Source organism: Pangasianodon hypophthalmus, chromosome 8 (genome assembly GCF_027358585.1).
Source record: "Pangasianodon hypophthalmus isolate fPanHyp1 chromosome 8, fPanHyp1.pri, whole genome shotgun sequence".
In the NCBI taxonomy this organism is placed as follows: domain Eukaryota; kingdom Metazoa; phylum Chordata; class Actinopteri; order Siluriformes; family Pangasiidae; genus Pangasianodon; species Pangasianodon hypophthalmus.
The window spans coordinates 4864753-4887155 of record NC_069717.1 but is presented as its reverse complement, the minus strand read 5'-3'; the positions used below and the strand labels follow the sequence as shown (position 1 = coordinate 4887155).

The window sequence follows — 22403 nt, the reverse complement described above, 5'->3', positions numbered from 1 at the left end:
TGTATGAAGCTATTCACAGCTATAAGCTTTCCTCACATATTATCAATATTATCATCACAGCACTAAAACAAATCTAAGGAAAAATGCGCCTTAACTCCATTTTGGGGTAAGACATAAATCATGTAAATTTCATTTTTGGCCAAAACAATTTTTTGAGAAAATCTGTAACAGACAGGCAGTTCCAGTCCATTATACAAGTTTATTGCTTTGCCCTCACTCCTCTGATTCAAATTAGGAGCTTGATGATTCGCAGAGTTGGTTTAGTTAGCCACAATGTACGCGTGCACACAGACAAAAACACACACAGACACGCTAGCGCTGCCCATTCGTGACTCTGATACACGATGAATCTCAAATGAGATCAATTGCAGCACTGCCATTTGCGTAGTTTCGACGTAATCAAGCCTCACATTTGCACGATATTGAAACAGGACAAAAAGAGCGATTATTCTTAATGAAGACTTTAATAGATGCACTTTTTCAACTTTGGTGGAAGCACAGTGCCAAACATGTAAATTGGCGATACAGACGAAATGCGGCATGCTGGGAAATCAGAAGACAATCTAACCGCGTGCTACTAAATCAGCCAGAGTATTTTGTATGATTTCAAAAAAATAGCTAACATGTCCTAGTGCTACATTTTGAAAATGCAGAAACAAAAACAGAAAACAAAGCACTAGAATTAAACTGGTTTAAGTTGGAAACCCATGTATTCATTAACTAGTTTACAGACATCAGCGAGAAGTCATTCAATCAAATGGACACACACAACTAAAACCCAAAATGTCACCATAGAAACCTACTACCCCAAGAGTGACAAGTGACCATAACCAGCCACAAATATAGCCTCAAGTCTTTAAACATACAGGGACATTAAGTGCCTGGCACGGTGAGGTTAATGTTTCACCCGCAGCCATTCTTAGAAGAACCTGAACTGTGGTCTGGTGGTCATGGAGAAGATTAAATTCCTCGTACACTTCATGGAGTTAAACAGTCCATGAGGACAGAGCAATGAACTATTTAACCTTTACATATATACATCCCATAATCCTTGTGATCCCCTCAGCTCCACTTAAAGAGTAGCATCACTTTGCTATGATCTTATGAGACTAATGGAGCTAATGCAAAGGATTTCTTAACCCAAGAGAGGCATATTTTGGGTGAGAAAGACTTTCTAAGCCTCGACCCCTCTGACTGCCATTCCAAGTGCAAGTTCTCGTACATGCTTTTATATTTACAACGCCCGCCAGGGTGACGCAGCCGAGCATTGCTTTCGCCATCATTTAGAGTCATCCAGGCCAAACAACGGCTATTGATCTGCGACTCTAAATTGAAAGTAGGCAGTGGGAAAGTAAAACTGGGTGCCATTAAGAGGACGACGCTAAATGCTCTGTCTCTCCTACATCACAAACCTCTAGCAGTTAACGCTCTTGAAAAACCTCGACAGACGCGGCGATGTTTGGAAATGTGATCTGAGCCGCCTCTGTTGCTGCGATCGCAGCTCTGCCTGCTTCACAGACAGCAAGTGAAACCAGCATAGACTGGAATAAACTAGTCCACTGTGCATTTCTATTACTTCTCTGGAGGAGAGAGAGCCATCACTTCAGAGAGTACAATGGAGGTGATTATTTTCCTGCAGTGAAGGCTTGAGGAGGGTGAAAGAGAAACAAGAAAGAGGGGAAAAAATACAATGGTGGAATAAGTGAAAGTAAACAGATAAAGTCTTTAGTGCTTAGTGAAAGTGTATAATGTAACCACACCTAAACCAAACACCAAAATCCACAAACTCGCAACCGTTTAGTTACAACACAAGCACTCATTCAATTGTCTCCTTTTAAGGCAAAAATAACTAAAAGAGAAAACCTTGAAACAATTTCACATAACTGGAAAATATTTCTCGCCAAACAATCACAATTATATCATTTTACCATCTGAACAGGATTATCCACATAATAATCCACAAGAATTTCTTAGTCCATCTAATAAAATATTAAACATTATGAGAACCAGTTCGACCCCACCCTCCTGCTTTCCCATCAAACCACACACTCACTCAAAAATATGAAGATTTAACAAAGACAAAAAAAAAAAAAAAAAGGTTACATTCAGGAGAGAAAACCATCTGTAACTGTTTTACATACAAAAAAAAAAAAAAAAAAAAAAAATCAGAGAAAAAAAAAATACAGAATAAAAAGACAACGTGATGCATGACACACTGAACGCAGTGTTATTAGACAGAAAGCATACAGGATGGGATTGCTCCTAAATCCTCTACGGTACAATCCAGCAACAGGAAGTGATGCGTGGACCTGGCTTCAGGGAGGAAGAGGTGAGGCAGACAGGTGCGTGGGGTAAACTCCATCAGTCCGACTTCTTATCATGCTGCGAGTCAAACGTTGCCTGGAAATTACACACAACACACACACACAAAACAAGGAAAAGAGTGTGAAAGATGGCCGCTGGTCTCCAAAAATATTGAAAAATAATAATACATTTCAATAGTGAAAAGCCCTATGAGGAAAATTCACCTGAACAGCTCCTGAATTACGTAGCATCACAACTTCCCTTTCCAAGACATGAACATTATATAGAAGGACAAACACCCAATGGACTCGATTAGGAAAGCATTGTCAGAAGCATTGTGGATGACCACACGCACCCCTCACGCAAACTCTTCACCCTCCTGCCGTCTGGCAAAAGGTACCGAAGCATTCGGGCCCTCACGACCAGACTGTGTAAAAGTTTCCTTCCCCAAGCCATCAGACTCCTCAATACTCAGAGAATTGACTTGTGCTCATACTCAACTGAACACCACTCCACTCCCTTTGCAATTTTTGCACATTTCTTTCTTAAATTGCTGCTAAAACAATGTCAATGTACACAAAATGTACACAATACACTGTATTGACCACTTGCTCTCTTGCTGCCAACACTGTATTTATCATTAGTATACACATAGTGTCATAGTCTTTACATTTACTGCATTTTAGTATTGTATTATATCTTTTTTGCACGACTTGTTACATATGGCACTCTGTCCACTTTATCCACACTACAAGTGTGTACTAGTCGCCACTGCACTGTCTTTTACTGTGCCTATTGTCCTGTTTTGGGAAATTTGTACTTGACTTGCACTGTTTGCACTCATGCATTTATATAGTCTTGTGTAGGTGTATGTGGTCTCATGTAGTTTTGGGTTGTTTTATGTAGCGCCATGGTCCTGGAGGAACGTCGTTTCGTTTCACTGGGTAGTGTATCAGCTGTATATGCTTGAAATGACAATAAAAAGGCACTTGACTTGACTTGAGAAACACACTGATAATGTTTGTTTTGTCTATTCCTGCTGATGGTAAAAGCTTTACTGATATTGTGTGTGGTGTATGAGTGTGAAATAACACCCTACTCACTATTCTCTATGGCCAAGCGAGCACTGTTAACTGTACAGGAGCAATATGTCACAGACTATGCGAGTTCAGTTTTCAATAATTCAACAGATTTTCCTCGCTGATTCACTCTGGGTTAAAAAAAGCACTGTGGCGAATTGGGAAGGCCACAGCTGCACACTATTTGAGAAGGCAGGATTCAACAACACGGCTAGAGAAACATATATTACTACATAACAGCAGAATGGAAAAGTGGGGAAAAAAAAAAAAAAAAAAGCATGGAGCTTCAGTAAAATGAAAGTAAAATGTTTAATTAGCCATGTTTAATTTTTGTTTCATTTTCTACACACAGTTTTTGTTTCATTATATGCTGTTCATGCTGCAATTGAATTAACTCGGAAGCGGGAAGACGGAACTCATAACTCATTACGCACTTTCTGAGCTTGATGCGTTCAAGCTACAAAGTGGGGAAAAAACTTGCTAACTGATGAGTTATGTATATTTATTTCCTCAAAACAGCAAACTGTATAGTCGGTGATATAGATTCAACAAACTAACTTGTCTATGTTCATTAAAGCAAATAGTAGTATATGCAGCATATATATCATATAAATGAAAAAAGTGCTATTTTGTTTGTTGATTTTGTGGGGGCCATTTTGATTTGATGTCTTTGGCTGAATTCAGGGTTGAGGAGAGCACTCAGGATTTTCAAGTAGGAATTATGATTTTTCTTTCTGTGTGCATCATTACATCCCTAACAAATGGAACATTTTGAAGCATAAAAGCTGCTGGTCAGTTTGCTGGTCAGACTCTGAGGTCTGCTTTTCATGCACATCTATGCAAAACACAATAGTGCCACTCCTATTTTCCAGGATAGCAACTGTAGGGTCAAATCTGTGTGTGACTTCTTCAACAAGCATGAACACTGAGACACTTTCTTGGCCTGAAAATCACCCTATCTCAATCCCACAGAAAACTTTGGAACAGCAGGTGAAACACTGAAACAAACCCCATGAACTCTAGCTGAATTGCAACCAAGTCAGTGTGAGAGTGACTAAAACTGACGGGAAACTACCACAAGACACTGGTGAAATCTTCGCCAGACCAGACTGGAGCCGAGGCGGAACTAAGTATTAGGAAAGAAATGACACATACGACTATTTAAAAAAAAATGTATTTTTTTTTTATCCAACAAGCTTAGGTTTCTACAGGACATTCCTCTGACTATATGTGGAAAAATTTCATGATCTGCAAAAAGCAAATGCAAATACTGTTAAATAATGACAGGAATTTGTCAGGTTAAGTTACAAGTGAGTGACAGCTTAAGGGCAACGTTTTGTGTGTGCCATTATGTAAGTTAAAAAGTATACAAGACCTTTAGTGAATTTCCCCACTGTGGGATCAATAAAGTTTATCTTATCTTATCTTAAGAACTGGAAGTTTCTCCCCCCAAACACTGTAATGTTCTGTCCGTTATTTCTACAGACATTCAGCAACTATAATGCTCAATTAAGGGTCACTATGAAAGATTTAATAACGTCACAATGTACAAGGGAAAAAAAGTGATCCTCCCTCACAAATGCACTTTCATTTGCTTCCTTACTTACACACATCCTTTAGAAATGTGTAGCAAAACAGAAAAAAGTACTGTGTACCAGAAAGTCAGTCAATAGCATGTGGGCAGGTGGACCGAGTTCAAGGAAAAGCCATGTAATAAAAGGAAAGTTTACAGCAAGCTCTTGTCCACGTGGTTTGATATATGAAGCGCTTGTCATTACTCGCTAGTCAGGGATCATGGCCAGTTGGTACAACAATAGTGGCCTTCATAAAACAGCTCCAAACCAATGGCACTGACTAATAGCTGTAAACAAACGTACATTTTCCATGAAAAATATTTACACTCCTGCTTGCGTTTTAAAGAAATAATGAATTGGAAAGTCTTATTTACACAATATTCCACTTACTGCAAATGTACATGTATGTTTGTATCTCAAGTTTGCTTCTATAATTTTAGCACATGAGCAGGGAGACAAATTTAGCCAACGAGTAACAGGAGTCTATCTCCCCAAAATGTTTTCTCAAATCATATCCAGTTCTTCAGTGATGTTACACACACTTGCTGATGTGGTTTACGACAAAGTGTGACTTGCTCAAATTTATGAACATGAAACTTCATGTAGCATATGTGGTGATTTTTTTATTTTTTTAAAAAACGTATATATCTTTTCCATGATGTGAACTGTGTCTGTTCAAATGTTGGTTTATGCTCGCATGAGAAGCACCAGTTCCTAAGGACGTTTGTGCCTGGCACGAGACTTTCTTTATACTCTATCACATAGCAGACACATGAGCAATAGAGGAATCTTAATTAGCAACCCTTGCAGATTTGAACTCCCTTTTTCCCAGTGGATAGGTAAGAGAGAAAAATAACTATTATGGGATGTGGAAGACTATTTTTGGAAGACTATAATGATGAAGAATAACCTGTATCATATGATAAATAAGTCCACGTATGGTAAAGGGAAGAAGGAGGATTTATGTTAATCAAGTCTGTTTGTAACCATTCATGTATTTTACTCTGTTCTCTATATGATGAATAATTCATGTTTGTTTCCATGTATGTTCATGCAAAACTCAAGAACCTTTTGTAGCACTCTGAGGTGGACCCTCAGGTGCACATTTAAGTGTTGGTAGTGATAGTTCTTGAGGAGGTGAATTTCCACCACACTGAATACTGGAACTTTATGGTGGGGCGGCCATCTTGGATGATCAGACTTTTTTCTCCACTGGAAGTGTATAGCAGGACATCACACGAGAGATAAGAGAATGCAAGTTTATTTATATGTACTGTCTGCTATTTTGCAAAATTGTTTATGTAAAAATTACATACATTGGAACTTGTTGAGTAAAGCAAGGATTTTGGGGGATAGTGACTTCCAGTACTTGTTCGCTACATGAGTTTGTAGCAACACTGCAAAATTAATGCAAAAGCCGGTTCAGTAAACAGGTCTTGGCTGATGTAACTGTATTTGGGGCGAACAAATTGTGTAATTTAATACCCCCACCCCATCCAAACCATTACTTTAATGCACGCATGTTCGCATAATTTTGTTCGCCTCCGGCAGAAAAAAACCTCAGCCCCAACTGCTTCAAGCACAAAGGATCAAACGGTCTGCGTGATACTTGTGCTCTAACTCTCCATGTAATTTAGAATAATCATCTCCGGTCCCGGCACGGCCAGCGTACTTCATGTCACGATTACTGATCTGTGAAACTCAGCAGCTCCCTTCTTTTATACAGCACTCTTGGCACTGTGCCTCAGAGGAGTACAAGTCGCATCCGGAGAAAAATAATTGACGTGTGGTTTAACCTTCAAGAAATACAGTCGTGTATTTACAAGCACTATTACATGTCATGCTAGTCCTGTTACACAGGTCTGGTTTGAGGACGCCTCAGGCTGGCTTTTCTTCTCTTTCAGCTCGACATATTCAAGAGGCTGGTGACTAGCATGGCGTTTAGTGAGAGCTACACTGAGAACGATGCTAACTCCTGGAAAGACCAAGATATCGCTGTGCTCTTTCCATTGGCCCTCTGTAGTTGACTGCATCCAATTTAACACACTGTTTGTCTAAAAAGCCAAAAATGCAACACCTGAAGACCCTTATCAAACTGCAACACATTCCCACAGAGCTTCTAGCATGGATCTATGCATCAAAATACAAGGAAGACATGCATTAAGGCTCTTCTCGGTCCTAGCACTTAGGCGATGGCATGAACTTCCTCTGCCTGTTGGAACAGCTGAATCACTGGCCTAAATGACTTGCATATGAACATTCATAATTAATGTGAGTTAGAGAGGTTTCCAAGATATATTTTGTAATGAAATTCTGAGTTGACATTTTTGGTTTAAACTTCTGCTATTAACATTCTGACCTATTTTCACTTTGGTTAACGGTTTACCCACATTACCCACAATGCTGTTTGACTACCTGCTGATAGTGGTGGGGGATTTAGCCTTCGTTTCATCTCTGCCTGAGAGATTTGTTTCAGGGTGAGGTTTTCCTGTAAGTGACTCAGCTGAGTATTCTAACTCGTGCTACATTCTTGAGTCACACTGTTTTCTGTACTACCTCCCATACTAACTCCTCTCTAACAGGGTTAAGCTTTATGGTATTCCTAGATCATGGACTACTGGTACTAATACAAGGATGTTTCAGTACAAGTAGTCCATGATCTAGGAATATCATAAAGTAGACTGTCTGCTAAATGCCATGAATGTAAATAAAGCTGTAATAAGTATTATATGAAGCTGTTCAAGTGACGTGTCTTTTGCCAGGTGAAACAGAAGGCTTTTCTGAGTCCATACGTGGAACTGAAAGCAGCTCTAAGCAGACATGCCTTTAACGCTATGGATGGTTATGTGGGTGTGTCTTTGAGACGGAAGTATATATGGAGGTCTTGAATAAGAAAAATAAATTCATAGGTATTTATCAGTGCAAATATTTTGTTAGCCAGCTTTCTAATGTTACCAAACCTGACACGACTTAAGTCATGTACCTAAATGTTCATCATTATCACTGGTAAAGTTACCAAGACAGTTAATATACGCAAGATTTTGAGAGGATTTTCGTAAATAAAAATGTAAAGAAGAAATGTGAGTTGCGAGTTTCAGTAATGACAGAAAACATGTCTACCAGTACCACTCGAAACCATACCCAAGGGTGCACCGTCTGTAGACGGACCCTTCTTTATGAGTCTGGCTAGTTCATGTCAGAATTTTTGTTTTTACATTTTTCTGGCCTTGAAATTATTTCTACCTCCAGCTGGAACAGACCTATTCAATTCATTAAAGACAAACTCTGAGGCTTGTCTAGGGGGAAGCCAAAGGCTGATCAAAGTTTTTCCATGCAGGAACGATGACACTAAAAACAAACTGCTCCTTTAAAATCTACTCCTATGGATTTACAGAGAGCAAGACCGACTTATCTTATCACACAGCAAGACCATATTATCTTATCATAAAAATCATCTTCAGCTACATGGCTCTTCTTGGAACAATTGTGGATGATTAGAACATCTAAATAAATAAAAGGAAGATCGCAGGCTTTCATTTATGAGATTTATCTTTTGTTTATCGCAAAAGTGTGAGCAAGATAAAATGTAGCTCTGACTGACACCATGTATGCGTGTGTGTTCTCCCTGGTTTTATTGTACGTCACAAGGCCTCAGGGTCCTTTGGTGTTTGCACCACTAATAATTTTTTTCCTCTGATCACAGTGGAGTCTAATTTACTCTGAGCTGCAACTCATCACTGGATGCATGGATTTGCATGAAATTGAAAGGTGACAAGATTCTGAGGACGGCTGCAAATTCTGAAGTGTGGTCATCGATAGGGGTGGAGTTATGTTCAAATAGCTGTTTCTCAGGCTCTTTGTGTCCAGTTGAGCTCAAATGTGGTGTACCGTATTATTGTGCTAATCTGTAAGTGAAGTTTTTGTTCTGTGTAACTTGTCAAGAAATGGCCACTGGAGGCAATATTTGCAAAGAGTGCTTGCAGTTAACACACTAATGTTTCCAGTAATTAATGTAATTAATTTTTGTTCTAAAATCCACATTCCTCTATAAATGTTAATAACAGTTCTTCTCTTTTTTTCAATCAGGCTTTGGCAATACAATAACTGCATAGCATAATGCCAGTAAAGGTTATTGAAACGAAATGAATTGAGTCTGTTTGTGTGTGCGTGTGCGCGCGCGCGTGTGTGTGTGTGTGTGAACCTGTAATTTGGCGTGCTCCTCCAGCAGACGATCATATTCCACTGTCAGATTCTCCGCTTGCTTTTTCATCGCCTTCACATCACCATCTGACTTCTGAAGAGCTGCACAGGAACAAACACAGAAAAACAAACAAGTCAAAAAGAGAAGCTGTGTATTTATATCAAATTACAACACACAACCACCTCCACACACACACACGCACAGTGAGGCAGTGTGTCTATGTAACAGCACCTATCTTAAGAACAGGTAGTCCTCAATTTTCTGCCCTGTTCCAGTTCTGAACACACTGGAAACAGATCATAAACACCAGCAGGGACGTCTGAAAGGACTGGACTTGGTGTTCTAGTCTAGATTTAAACACTTAATGAAGAAATTAGGTTAGCTGATATGTAAAAACAACTACTTAAGATGGACCAATTACAAACCTGCGACAAGTTACGGCCCACAGGACATTACAGGCCACCTCTTTTTTTTTTATTTTTGTTTTTTATTTTCTTATTGGCCTTGAATTTGAAATTCACTGGAACTGGCAGGACTCCCAAGGGCGGGGGCAAATTTTGTAGCCAGGACGTCAAGAAAAACATGGCAGTGAACAAGGCGATCAGTCAGTGGCACTAGGAGTTCTAATGTTCGTGTGGGAGATGCAGTAGAGACAGACTTCAAAACTTAATCTATATATACATACTGCTTCTGCTAGACTGTACGCTGCTAGAATGTGTTTGCTCACGCGACAGGGTCACAGTGACTGGGCCTAAAAGCTATAGGCCTCAGTTATGAGGTGTCTCAGGTTTACTCCAACATCCCAACAGAGCTTGTGAAATAATTACAAGCAGGAGCTACATCCTGATGCCACCATAGTGGTGTTTACTTGAATAAGTTGTGCAACAGTCTTATTAAATTATGAAAACTGAGACTAAGTTCTAGGAACAGACTGAAAGTCCATAATATTCTATATCACATCTTTAGAATGGTACAAATGGTAATTCCTTTATCTGGCTGAACGGTCATGAGATAGTTAACTAAAATAATATTTATGTGATATATATTTAAAACGCATTTTATATTATTTTATATTCATCAGCACAAAGTATTGAGTATGCAGTTACAAGTGACCACATCAAGGACATAAGCAAGATTATCTTCAGCAAAGATTAAAAAAAACAAAAACCTGCAAACAGGACACAGCACAATGCGTTATTGTTAGAAACCAGACGCTGATTTTCTGTGTAAGAGTTACATTCAAAATATTCCCATAATGCACTCGCTCTTTTTGTGCCATTTTCCACACTAAACTAGAACTCAAGACAAGGGAAAAACAAAAAGTTCAAATCTAGCATTTTTGTGTATTATTTCTGTTTATAATGACTATAATAGCTCTGCTTGTTATCTTTAATCACGCTAGTACTCAATAGCCAGATCTGAATAAGCTTCAGGTCTTCATTTGTGCTCATCATAATCACGGTGTACTTCCACAAGAAACCAACACAAAAATCATGAAGAATGTGCCTTTTTTTTTTTTTTTTTTTTTTTTTAAAGGAATCTTTCCTTTATTATAGAAAAAAAGTACCTAGTTTTTGTGCATTTATAATACAGAAGTTTTTTAAAAATTCCAGTCAGTATTGAATATGCAACAAAGTGTTATTGTGTCATAAAACATAAGAGCCAATCAGGTCGCAATATACAAATGAAGACAGGCCATGCAGCAGTTTGGGGGCGTTTCTAATTTGCATATTTACAGACTCCTTTTCCTCATCTCTTTTTCTGTTAATTCATATCTTTTTTTTTTTTAATGGAACTGGCACGTTTATTATTCATTACAGATTGTCCGAACAATTGCAAATTATTAATCAATTAAAAAAATTATAACAATTTTGACAATGGTAGCTTAATGGTATAATCAGTAGTTTTGGTGAATGTTAGATTAAGATAGCAATTTTTTAACAAATACAGCACAGCCACTGCCTGTCTTTGCTGAGTGTATACCACCTTCCTTCATTAAATACATCTGCATCACACCTCTCATTACTGTGTGTGTGTGTGTGTGTGTGTGTTTCGTCATTCTTTCCTTTCAGCCCTGGGTGTAGATGTGCTTCAGCAAGCTGACTCATACCTTTCTTGGTGGCTTCGAGCTCATCCTTCAGCCTCCTGACCTCCTCCTTCAGGGCCTTGCTCTCCTCCTCTGCACTGCTCTTAGCCTTGCCTCCCGCCTCCGGGATCTCCACTCCCGCATCCCTCAGTTTCTGCGCACGCACACACACGCACACACACACATACAGACACAAAGACACAAAGAAACACACAGCTCAGTAGAGTCCGCTTCATACATGCTATTCCCAAATTAAAGCTTCTGCTTCATAATTAGCAATATGAGCATAACACAGTGACTGTTTTCCAGGACCTAGTGAATAAAATAAAACGAACCTGAAGGACACTGTGGCTTGGCATACCCTGCACACTAAAAGCTAAAACCCTCTGGACATGGAGAACAGAGCACTGTTTTAATCACTTCAAACAGAACAAGGCTGCTCTGTGTTGTGCTCTCAGGGAAGACTGGGAGTGTTGTATCAAATAAGTTTTGATGCTTTGAGAAGATAAGAGTCCATACACAGCCCAAATCCAGGCAACAAAAAGAAAAAAGAAGACACAGATTAATCAATGCTGAGAGTTATTGCGTGCCACTGCTGCTAACCATGATTCAGCAGCGTTTGGCATAACCCAGACGAGCTGCCCACAGTAATCTCAGGCACGATCCATTTCTGCCATTTACGACCAAATATGTAAAGCTTTTCAGAATTCTTGGTAGAAATAACTTTGCCATGAGGAGGCAATTGAGTTTTATTGCACAAACCTTGTACAAGAATGCACGGTCACGGAAGTTCATCGAGGGAAAGCAGTTATCTTATTCTTTCCTTATCAAAAGGACCTTCACTGAAGCGTCGGGCTTATGATTGTACTTGCTACTCTTCCAAAATGTTATACCTTCCTTCCATTAAAAAAAAAAAAAACATCGTTTTTAACATTATAATGTGAAATATTTCATAAGTATTTATTTATGGAACAGATGTAATCATTAGAAGAATGATTAGAACCTCATACTGGGATTGATCATATTAACTAATTGTACTAAGTGTGCAATATCGCCCTCTAGAGTGTGTAACTAGCACAACACACACCAGAGGAAAACGTCAGCATTTCAAGAGCATATTATATTAGACCTGGGAGATACATTTCACCCACACCATTTTATATATATTACCCCCGGTTTTTTCTTACAAATTCTCATAGGTTGTTCTGCCATAGCATTTTTTCAAGCTTCTGCTCATGCAATGTCACACAGCAGCATTAACTGCTGTCTTCTGTATAAGTGAGCTCACAGACATCGAAGAATGTCTAGGGTTGTGCTAGTCCATTGGGAAGAAAGTAATAATGCATTCATATTGCACTGGTGCAAAATGCTTTGCATCCGGCCCTCGCATTTATTTTCTACGGAGACAGGGGAAAATCCTGTGCAGAAAACTCTAGCAGCACTAAGCAGGCGAGGAGAGAAGATTACAGAGATTGACATCCCTCTGGTCCAAACCATCAGCGCCATGTTCAGCATCGTCCACCGTCTTAGATCCTTATATATTAACATTAAACAGAAGGTATTTTATACCAGTGTAGAATGTTAAGTGAGTTAAGTGACTCTTTGTGCTAATTTGTGGATGACTGTTGTAATGTTAACGTTTCCTTTTCCTTTTAGAAGTAGGAGTGACTGATCGGATAAGCCACTTAGATAACATGTGGCAGATGGTTATCTTAATTCAGCTGCAGGAAGACATTACAGCAAGTACAGAAAAAGAGATTGATTGTAAAGATTTTTCCAAATCCCTGCCTTTGTGTCTATGAATTGATAATACTGGAACCTCTTTTAAGCATGGATATTTTATCCCTTTAAGAAACTGATATCCTTCTCATAGTGAAAATGCTGAAGCCAGGCTTCACGTCACTTCTCTCTTTCATTTCTCAGTTTTTTTGTTTAACAAATCACAGTCACGGTCTGTTGCAGTGCAAGCAGGTGATGCTTGTTATCTGTATTTCTGTGGGTTTGTGATAAAGGTAGAAACATTTCAGGCATGGATATTTTGTTCTTAAGATGATAAAGACTCTGTTCAAAGTCGGCCTACACAACCTTACACACATCAAGAGTCCCTGAGCCGATGCACACTCAAGTACATCAGTATCCCTTGATGAAGGATGGTGAAACAGCGGCCGTGGTGGCAATTATACTAACCTACAAATTTACCTTCATAAAAAAGTGTAACTTCATAATGCAGAAGTGTTGATTACACTGCTCTGAATACGGTCTCCTTTCATTGCTATTGTGGCACATAGTACTACTCTTACTAAACTAATCATAACATTTTTAAACTGTTTAGATATCTCTAATGGGTTCTAGCACTCCTATTGCAGCTGAAGATCAACACTGATTTGCTTGTCAGTACAATCTGGACTCGGCTGCCTCATGGTTACTGTATTCTCTCACTATTTTTAGTAAATGCCTAGCGCTAATTGCAGAGGTAGTTAAATCTTATTCCCCTTCCATCATCCTGCAGTATGCAGATGACATTTTGATTGGATCAGCCACAAAAGGGCATCATTTTAAAGCACTGTGAATGCGCTTTGCTGAGCTATTCAATAGGGTGGTTTTCTAGTCAATGCTTGGAAAGCTCAAAATTGTTTCTCTGAAGTTGTTTTCAAAAAAGAGGGTCAGTGTTTGAGTGTGGAGCATTTCTGCTCTGTAACAATACTCAGAATAATAACGGGCTTGCTAAATGTTAACGGCATCTTCATCTCAACCTCAATATAAATATCTCAATGCCCATTTATCAAGTGCACTAGGTATAAGTTAGAAACTAAGTAAGCTTAGTAGATACGAAGATAATCCCAGAGCTGTGTCCTCTGCTTTGAAAGTGACTGTGAGCACATTACGGATTGTATAAATTAAGTAAGAACTCAACAAGCGGTATGTCATGTACAAGCTCTTACCAAGCTCACATCCACATATAGCATTTCAGGAATACAATGAACAGGTTAGTTTCATTGTAAAAGATTTCTGTTCCTGTGGAGCTGTTACGGGCTTTTACTCAGTGTGATTTACTCGGGAGCCAACTGCTGCATTTCTCATTCACACAGATCCACTTGAGAATCCTGAATGGTGTGTGCTGATTTCAGAGCCCAGAGAGGTGACAAGTCAGCAGTTAATCTATAATTAGCCAGCACTAATGGCTGGTGGTGTACAGGAATTTGAATTTGCTTGCAAACCAGATGCAAACGAATGGAAAAAGGATGGACGTAGGTCATGACCGGCTGCGTCAGGTCAGCATGATGGCCTCCAAACCTTCATCACTTTGTGGTAAATAAACTGTGCATATACGGCACATATCCAGGCCTCTTCCAATTGATTTATAAGTTAGACTGATAATGAAGACTTTTGGTCAGGAAAAAACACACACAAAAAAAAGATTACGAATAAAAAAATGAATCACAGACATTTACAATGCAGACGCTTCTACTTCCAGCTATTTAGTATGAGCACTTATGTGGGAATAGTGACAGTCATTTTGAGCAATGTTGTAATAGAGTACTTGCACTGGAAAACTGGTATTGGAAAATGAAATGAGTCAATGATTACCAAATATTTAAAGCTTGTGAAATTATTTTGCTAACTTAACAAATCCAGTTTAATTACAAAAACATAACATTTGGCCTTTTTTGGCAAACCCTAGGCAAATGACTGAATAAATTAAATAACCAGGCTTAAAGAATTAATTAATAATAATTTAAGCACGTCCAGCATGCCAGAGTGCACCTTCTATAAAATAAATACAAATACTCGCAGGTAATATAACAGACAAACAGACATATAACCTGTCCAAACAGACATACTGGATTTCATTAAATCCTGTAGGAAATGAGGTTTTCCGCTTTTTCTTCAATACGGAGACACCCCAGGAAACGCACGCTTTCATGTGACCTACTAGTGATCAAATACCAACTGTGCATCAATTTGTACAGCCCATGCCCTACAACATGCAGTTACAGTAAAGGTCAAATCAGATTGTATTAAGGTGTCTGTAGTACACATGGAAATTTAGTGTGGCTACCATGAGTGCATCGTGAAGACACTCCCATTTAAACATGGATCGCTTATCTCATGCGAACCCATCATAATTACTGCAGACGTCCTCTGGCAACATCAGTTAACAAACATGTCTGGAAATCTTATTCCATCCGAGTTTATTATAACATTATAAACATTAAGAGAGTCCTATTAGGCACCAAGCCGTAGATTTGCATCGTAAATGGCATCAATTTACAGATTCATGGCATCGATTTACAGACTTTAAACAGTAATTTAATTATTTAGATAATAATAATAATAATAATAATTCGATTAGTCAACTACTTGTGTTCACTGCTAGCTGAGAAGTTGTGTGTACAGGTCAGTGTGTGTATTCTTACCTCCTGAAGCTTCTCGTTCTCCTCCATGTACTTCCGGGCGGCGTCGCTCGCGCTCTCTGCTTGTTTCTGGAAGGCCAGGTTGGAGGCCATGAGTGTGGCCTGCTGGGAAAGAAGGCTGACCAAGCGTCGCAGCAACCTGAGATATAACGAAAATAAAACAGACAGACATGCTTACAAACTGAGATGTGTATGTACATCCCATGTATGTATACTAAAACTATATGAAAAAGGTAAATTTTTCCTCCAAATATGATCATGGCCACGTATTAAACTGATTTATTTCAGGATGGATGAAAAAGGGTAATAACGATTTAAAAGCAGAAAATAAAATGAAATGAGTGTCCACTAAATGCTGTAGATGTAAACATAACATGAGCAGTGTGCGAGTTCTACTTTCGCTTTTCATCAGGTCATCTTTGTGATTTAATAATATTTGTGACGTGCATGCACTGAAACATGAAACAGTTCCGCACTTGATACTCAGGCAGGCGGTAAACATGTGCACTGAACCCCTGTAATGTCACATGTCAGTGTGTATTTACATGCAAATTGAGAAAGAGGAGTAATACACCTAAAATTAGTCGTTAAGCAGTTTATAAAAGATGAGTGATGAGATAGGGGTTCAGGGTGAAGCTGAGGTTAGATTGCAGCATGCTTCGAGAACCAATCACGTCTCCGTGAACTTAAAATACACCCAACTTCCCATGGAGAGAAAGCCACTGTACTCAATAAACAACAGCGGAATATACAGCTGCAGCCTGGAAACAGAATGACTTTTGTTTAGCTACAACTTACTTAACCCTACTATGACCTTTGTCCCATCTAAACTAGGTCATTACACTCTTCCACGTACACTGTTCAAAGGGCAAACGTTCACTGCAGTCATGCATGACACACATGACACAGAATCAATGATCTTTGCATCTGGTAAAAACACGCCTCCAAAAAAAAAAAAAAAAAAAAAAAAAAAAAGATGTGCCGCAATCACCTGGGGAGAAACCACACTTAGCATATGCATTAACGCTGACCGCGCCACTCCCTAATGAATCAGAACTTGCATACGTGACGAACGTGAGTGCGGCGCTGCTCGACTCTCAGCTGCGCATGAGGTCATCAGCACAGGACCACGTGTGCATTCACTGCATTCATTCTGAGCGTCGCTCTCAGGTTGCAGTAGGTAATTTCCTAAAACACAAGGGACTCCACGTTGGGTGTCATGCTTCCAGCTGGCCCTGAACAGTGCACCATGGGCCAGGTTTACTTTAGTCTTTCAGCTCTACAGATCGCACAAACAGTTTACATTAATGCACTGTAAGTGCACATAGCTCAAGCTAAACTTGAACGCTGCAACACGAGCCAGGTTTCTGGAAACCCTTTTGCATTTACAGTTTGCGCAAACCTATTAACCTAACAGAAGCACATTCTCAAGGTGCAGCACGGTGCCCTCTTAAGTGAGCGCTCTCTCTAAAATCAGTTCTCGAATGTCAAAGTGCCTGAGCAGCTGTGCGCTCGGTTTCTGAGACGCCGAGCTTCCCTTTGCAACATGAGCACTGAGTTAGAGGTCACTGCGTTCATGCCAAATACACCAGCTAAATATAATACTCATCACCTGTTGTTTAATCACATGCTCTGTCCGAATAATCACACCGAATCTGACAGGCAGGAAAAGTAGTAGCACTAGTAGCTCTAGTAGCCAGATATTTATATCTTGTCATTCAGAGAAATATAGGATGGTGCCTGTAAGGAGAAAGCATGCACACTGGCATGTAGTTGTGTTCGGGGGGGGGGGGGGGTCGTTTGTGAACGGAAACTATCCGGGATCCCCCGTTCATCATGGCGTTCTTTCCACCATTCCTTTAAAATTAATATAGAGCCTACAAAAATACACACCATTCACACCACGTGACCTGTTACATAAACCCAACCCAGCCGGAATCAACACCACGCACTAGATTAGCATGAGGAATAAAAGTCACGTGGTAAAGATTCCCTGTAGTCCTTTCTGATTAAGAATGCCCGGAATGTTTGATCTGATTAACAGGCGGAGTAACTGAGGTCTCGGGGAAAAGCACAGATCATCACAGGGGCTGTGTGAAAGTCTGACACTGGCACAACAAACACAGTGTCTGAAATTATTATTATATTCATTCATCTCATACCACAACAATTTTCTGGGGAAAATCAGTCATTTTTCTGTGGGTGTGTGTGTGTAAAACTGACAGTGACACAGCGATAGAAATTGGAGACCAAGAGGAAGTACAAGTGAGGAGTACAGGGGAGAGACAGCGAGAGACAGAGGGACTGACAAAGATGACAAAGACACAGAGGGAGAGACACAGAGAGAAAAAAAGAGAGAAAGACAAAGTGAGAGAGAGACAAAGAGAAAGATTCAGACAGAAAGAAAGAGAGAGAGAGAGAGAAAGAGTGAGAGAAAGACAAGGAGACAGAGACAGAGACAGAAAAAACAAGACAGAGATGAAGTGAGAGAGATGAAGTGAAAGACAGAAAGAAAAAAAAGAAAGAGAAAGGAAAAGCAAGAAAGAGACAGAGATAAAAAGAGACAACGAGAGAGAGAGAGAGAGAGAGAGAGAGAGAGACGGAGAATCAGAGAGAGAGAGGTGGAGACACAGCAAGACAGACAGAGAGAGACACTCACAGGCAGAGAAGCAGGGCGAAGCCAGCGATGTACTCGTTCCTCTGCGCTCTGAACAGCTTCATGTGGATGTGCTCGATTGCCACGGGGTTGTTCGAGAGATCCAGCTTGTCGGTCACACTGTACTTCCGTACTTCTCTGAACGCATCTGTGAAACACACACAAAACACACACACACGCACAAAACACACACGCACAAAACACAATTTGATATGATGAGTGTACTACTCAGGAGATTCATTTAGCAGCTTTAATTAAAGAAAATCCTGTCTTTTTAAACGAGTCTATGGAGGTAGTGAGGAGTGAAATTAAGGCAGAGCCAATATACGGCTAGTGGCTGATTAAACACAGAAACACGTGTGTGAGATACAGTGTGTGTGAGGAGCTGCAATCTTGAACCTGATGTGAATTTTGTAGCACCACCAAACACTGGTTGAGCACAAACCGTTACATTCTTCACTATATAAAAGAGATCAGCCTATAGTGGTGAGATTGTTAACTTGAGTGTCAGTATCTGGCGATGACTATCACTCCTGCTCTAATATTAATTCATGATGAATATTCATACTCACCAACCAGAAGGAAGACGAGGATGCAGATGATCACAATGAAGGCTGTGTTCCCGTACGTCGTAATGGCGACCACCAGGCGAGATTTGAATATTTTGTGCCATCTAGAAAAGACAACACAATGCTGTTGAACTCAATAAATCAAGCTCACAATGACAATACAGTGACGAGACTCTACGGCGTATGTGCTCGTTCTAGAAAAAAACTGCCCACTATACTGAATAAATACAGAATGACATTTTAAAAAAATTAAGACACCCGCATTCATGTTGAATTGTGCTGGTGTGTACCATGGACATTATCTGTGCCAGTTTTGTTTTTGGGATATTAAAGCATTATGTAGGAGAGAGTGGATCGTGTGTCAAAAAAAAATATCAAACAGATTTCTATCTTTTTTGTCCAGCATAAATCAGTATAAATGAGCAACACTAACTTGGTGTGAATTTTGGTTTAGTTTAGAACTGAATGGGGTTTAGTTCTCCTGGATTTTAATACTTTAATAATAAAAAATGGATGTTAATTATCTGTGTTTAAAATATGATTTCAGATTCAGGCATAAACGAGGTTAAAGTCTCAAAGATTCACTTAGAAAACGCAACAGAACAAAATCCAACAATCTGATTAGAAAATCCTCAATCGGTTGCTCCATCGCAGGCATGACAGCCATGACAACAGGGTGAAAGGGGAGAGATTTCACAAGGCTGGACTGCGTTTCATTCCTGGTTATTACAACTTCCCCTCATGACTCAAAAGCCCACATGATCCAAGTGACAAGAGCGGCCACTTGCAGGACAGGGGAGGAAAGCAGGGTTAGAAATGAATCAATACACTCTCACGGCTTACGGGAAGCATGATGAGGAAATTTACACGATTTCTTTCTTTACAGAAACTCACTGATGTAGCGTATATTGTACTCAAGGCACTATTTTAACAAATAAACAAAGAACAACATTGATCCGAGATCTCGTTTATGGAAGGAGTCTCCAGTGTCAGCTCTCTCTGGAACAGTCAGACAGACAGGTTTTCAATAACGTGACAAGCGGTGTTTTTAGTAAATAAAAAAAAAAAAAAAGAAAACGAAAAGGAATGTAAGCAATAACAGAAACTGACTTTAAATGTAACTATAAACAGATAAAAAGTGTGACATGTTGTTTGCTAATAAACTAAAAATTTGTAATCGTTGTGCTATAAAATAACTGCTGTGGTATTAAAGGAATAACGTTCCACGATGGAGCAGCATGATGCGAACATGAAGTGGTTTATTGCACACCTGACTGTAGTTGCCATGGTTACTCAACAGATTTTACTGTTAGGATGTTTCTGCAAGTGGTTCACTATGAAATGGATCTTAAGGCTGGTTCATGTTTCGTCACAAGATTGTCAGAGATTCCCAAAATAGATTTCGGAACACCGGGAACGTTTAGGGTTTTTCAGAATTGTTGTAGGAGGTTCTTAGATATTTGCGATCTGTGAATCAATGCTGTAGACAGGAAATAGGAACAAGGGAAAGAAATGAGGAAGTGTGTGCGCCGGAGACAAAATGACAAAAACTGAGAGCAAACCACACAGACGTACCACTCCCATGCTGACGGGGCTGATACTGACCTGAAATACCAGATGATACTGGATTTGAAACACTGTCTAACCCGAACCATGCAGTGAATGTGTAACCATGGCAACAGTGAGGATACTGGATTAGTACTGACTATAAGCCAATACTCTGATATATCAGTACCATATTGTATTTTACAGGACTGAAACATGAGCTGGATTTCTCATTACCTTTTCTTTTTTTCTAATCATGATCTCTTATCTTTAGACTTTCATCAGAAAGGTCTGATCTTTGGCTTACATTATCTAAAAACCTCAAAGCACAAGAGCCTGAAGCAGGAGGCTGTATCTCACCGTTTGGGGGAGATGAATGGCACGCAGAGCAGCAAGACGAAGAACACCTCGGCGTACAGGAAAGACGCCACCGCCGTCCACTGCAGACTCATACTGCAGACCTAAAAAACAACCTGCTGGCACAAAATAATAATAAAAATCTTTCAGATTCAGGCCTGTGGGAAAACATTCAACCGTGAATTCTATTCAAATATATTAGTGTGGCAGCTTTAAACAATAGAAACATTGCCACAAAGCAGGTTTAGAGGAATCTGGATGTAGATTTAGATCGAGCCAGATGATGAGATGATACGAGGAAGAAATCTGGAAGAGCAGGAGACGAACCAGGCTCCAAATCAAAATCAGTGACACTGGATAGTAGATCCAGAGGACACAGATGTAGTGCTAAGTGTGTTTAAAGGGTGTTGACAGTGTGATCATCCTGGGATGAGCACAGCAGAGTGTTTGTGATTACAGCAGCAGGGAGAAATGTACAGCATCCAGGAGACATGGAGCAATGGAATTAGAGTAGAGAACATAAGCAGAGGGAATAAACATTAATCTGAGGCAAGACCTGTCCTGCAGGAACTCTAGTTTTGTCCACTATTACAGTTACAGTGTTGTCCACTATTCACATTTGTAGGTTATTTATTTATTTTGGCAAAGGCAACAACGCCACCTCGTGTCTGAGAGAAGAAACCCCTTTATAAATATAATAACGTGACGTCTTTCTTAAGACCTAACGTCAGCTCTCAGAGGCATGACTGGTGATTTAAAATGAAAGCATTTCATAAAGACAAACTGAAAGTGTAGCGTTATAGGCGAGAGATTATTCTAGAAAGTTCCAGTTACTACTGTATTTTGCCTGACTGACTGACTAATATGAGCTTATTCTTAGCTAAACTATGACTTTACAGCTGTAATGAAGAAGGAGTTATTCCTGTTAGGTGTTTTAGCTAAAATACAAGGGGAAATGTTTAATATTTTAACAAAAACACGCCCATAATTCATCTCAAATCTCTAAACAAGACGCCGAGAAGGCGCGAGCTAACGCTAACCTGTTAAAACTGAGTTATTAGCTGACTAGCCAGCTAATGTTACAGCACCACGCCTACTTTCTCCTCTCACACAAACACTTCGTGCTTTAGCGCCATTTTTCGACACTCAGCATGCACAATACTAACAAAGGAATACTCACGGACAATTTCCAAAAGAAACAAAAAAAACTGAGCCACAGAGGGAGATATGCGTGTACCAAAACTTCTGCTGTTTTCTGCGTTTCACTTCCGGTATGCGTGTCCAACTCCTTAGCGCCAACATACAACTTCCAGTCGAATGGAATTGTGGGAAAAAAATTTCCCCATAATACGATGAAGAGCTAAAAAACAAAAACAAAAAACAACCTCAGTATTTTAAATATTAAACAAATGTTGTCAGGACTAATTCAATCAATTAAGAGTTAAATGTATTGTTTTTGACACGACTAGAGAACACGACTCTAATCTTATTTCAATATTTTTAATTTTAAAATAAACCTTTATTTTGATACATTGCTTCCAAAAAACGGACACATTTGAATCACCTGGTAAACTTAAAACAAGTAGTGTTTCCCGCCTGTTACATAATTTATTATTT

The 22403-nt window shown here is 39.5% G+C and overlaps 1 protein-coding gene across 3 annotated transcripts; it reads right to left on the bottom strand.

Moving 5' to 3' along the window:
* Window positions 1-445: 445 nt before the first annotated feature.
* bcap31 (B cell receptor associated protein 31) lies at window positions 446-22116 on the bottom strand. Of its 3 annotated transcripts, none has more exons than XM_026928516.3 (8): window positions 21967-22116; window positions 20790-20902; window positions 18888-18988; window positions 18319-18463; window positions 15663-15798; window positions 11269-11398; window positions 9159-9259; window positions 446-2400 (listed from the first exon to the last, which is right to left on the bottom strand). In XM_026928516.3, exons 2-8 carry the CDS (start codon window positions 20879-20881, stop codon window positions 2362-2364), a joined length of 744 nt encoding a protein of 247 aa, XP_026784317.1. In that variant the 5' UTR covers window positions 20882-20902; window positions 21967-22116; the 3' UTR covers window positions 446-2361. The 3 variants fall into 3 exon arrangements, with proteins under 3 accessions (XP_026784317.1, XP_026784318.1, XP_034162345.1); XM_026928517.3 differs by having other exon boundaries at window positions 20790-20905; window positions 21967-22109; XM_034306454.2 differs by having other exon boundaries at window positions 22024-22042.
* Window positions 22117-22403: the final 287 nt, after the last annotated feature.

Bases quoted from the DNA above. Each gene is read 5' to 3' on its own strand.
- bcap31 (XM_026928516.3), bottom strand. From the start codon at position 20,881: ATGAGTCTGCAGTGGACGGCGGTGGCGTCTTTCCTGTACGCCGAGGTG. The intron at 18,464-18,887 runs GTGAGTATGAAT...TGTGTTTCACAG, and splicing joins CCTCGTCTTCCTTCTGGTTG to ATGCGTTCAGAGAAGTACGG. The intron at 11,399-15,662 runs GTAAGAATACAC...GTGCGTGCGCAG, and splicing joins AGAACGAGAAGCTTCAGGAG to AAACTGAGGGATGCGGGAGT.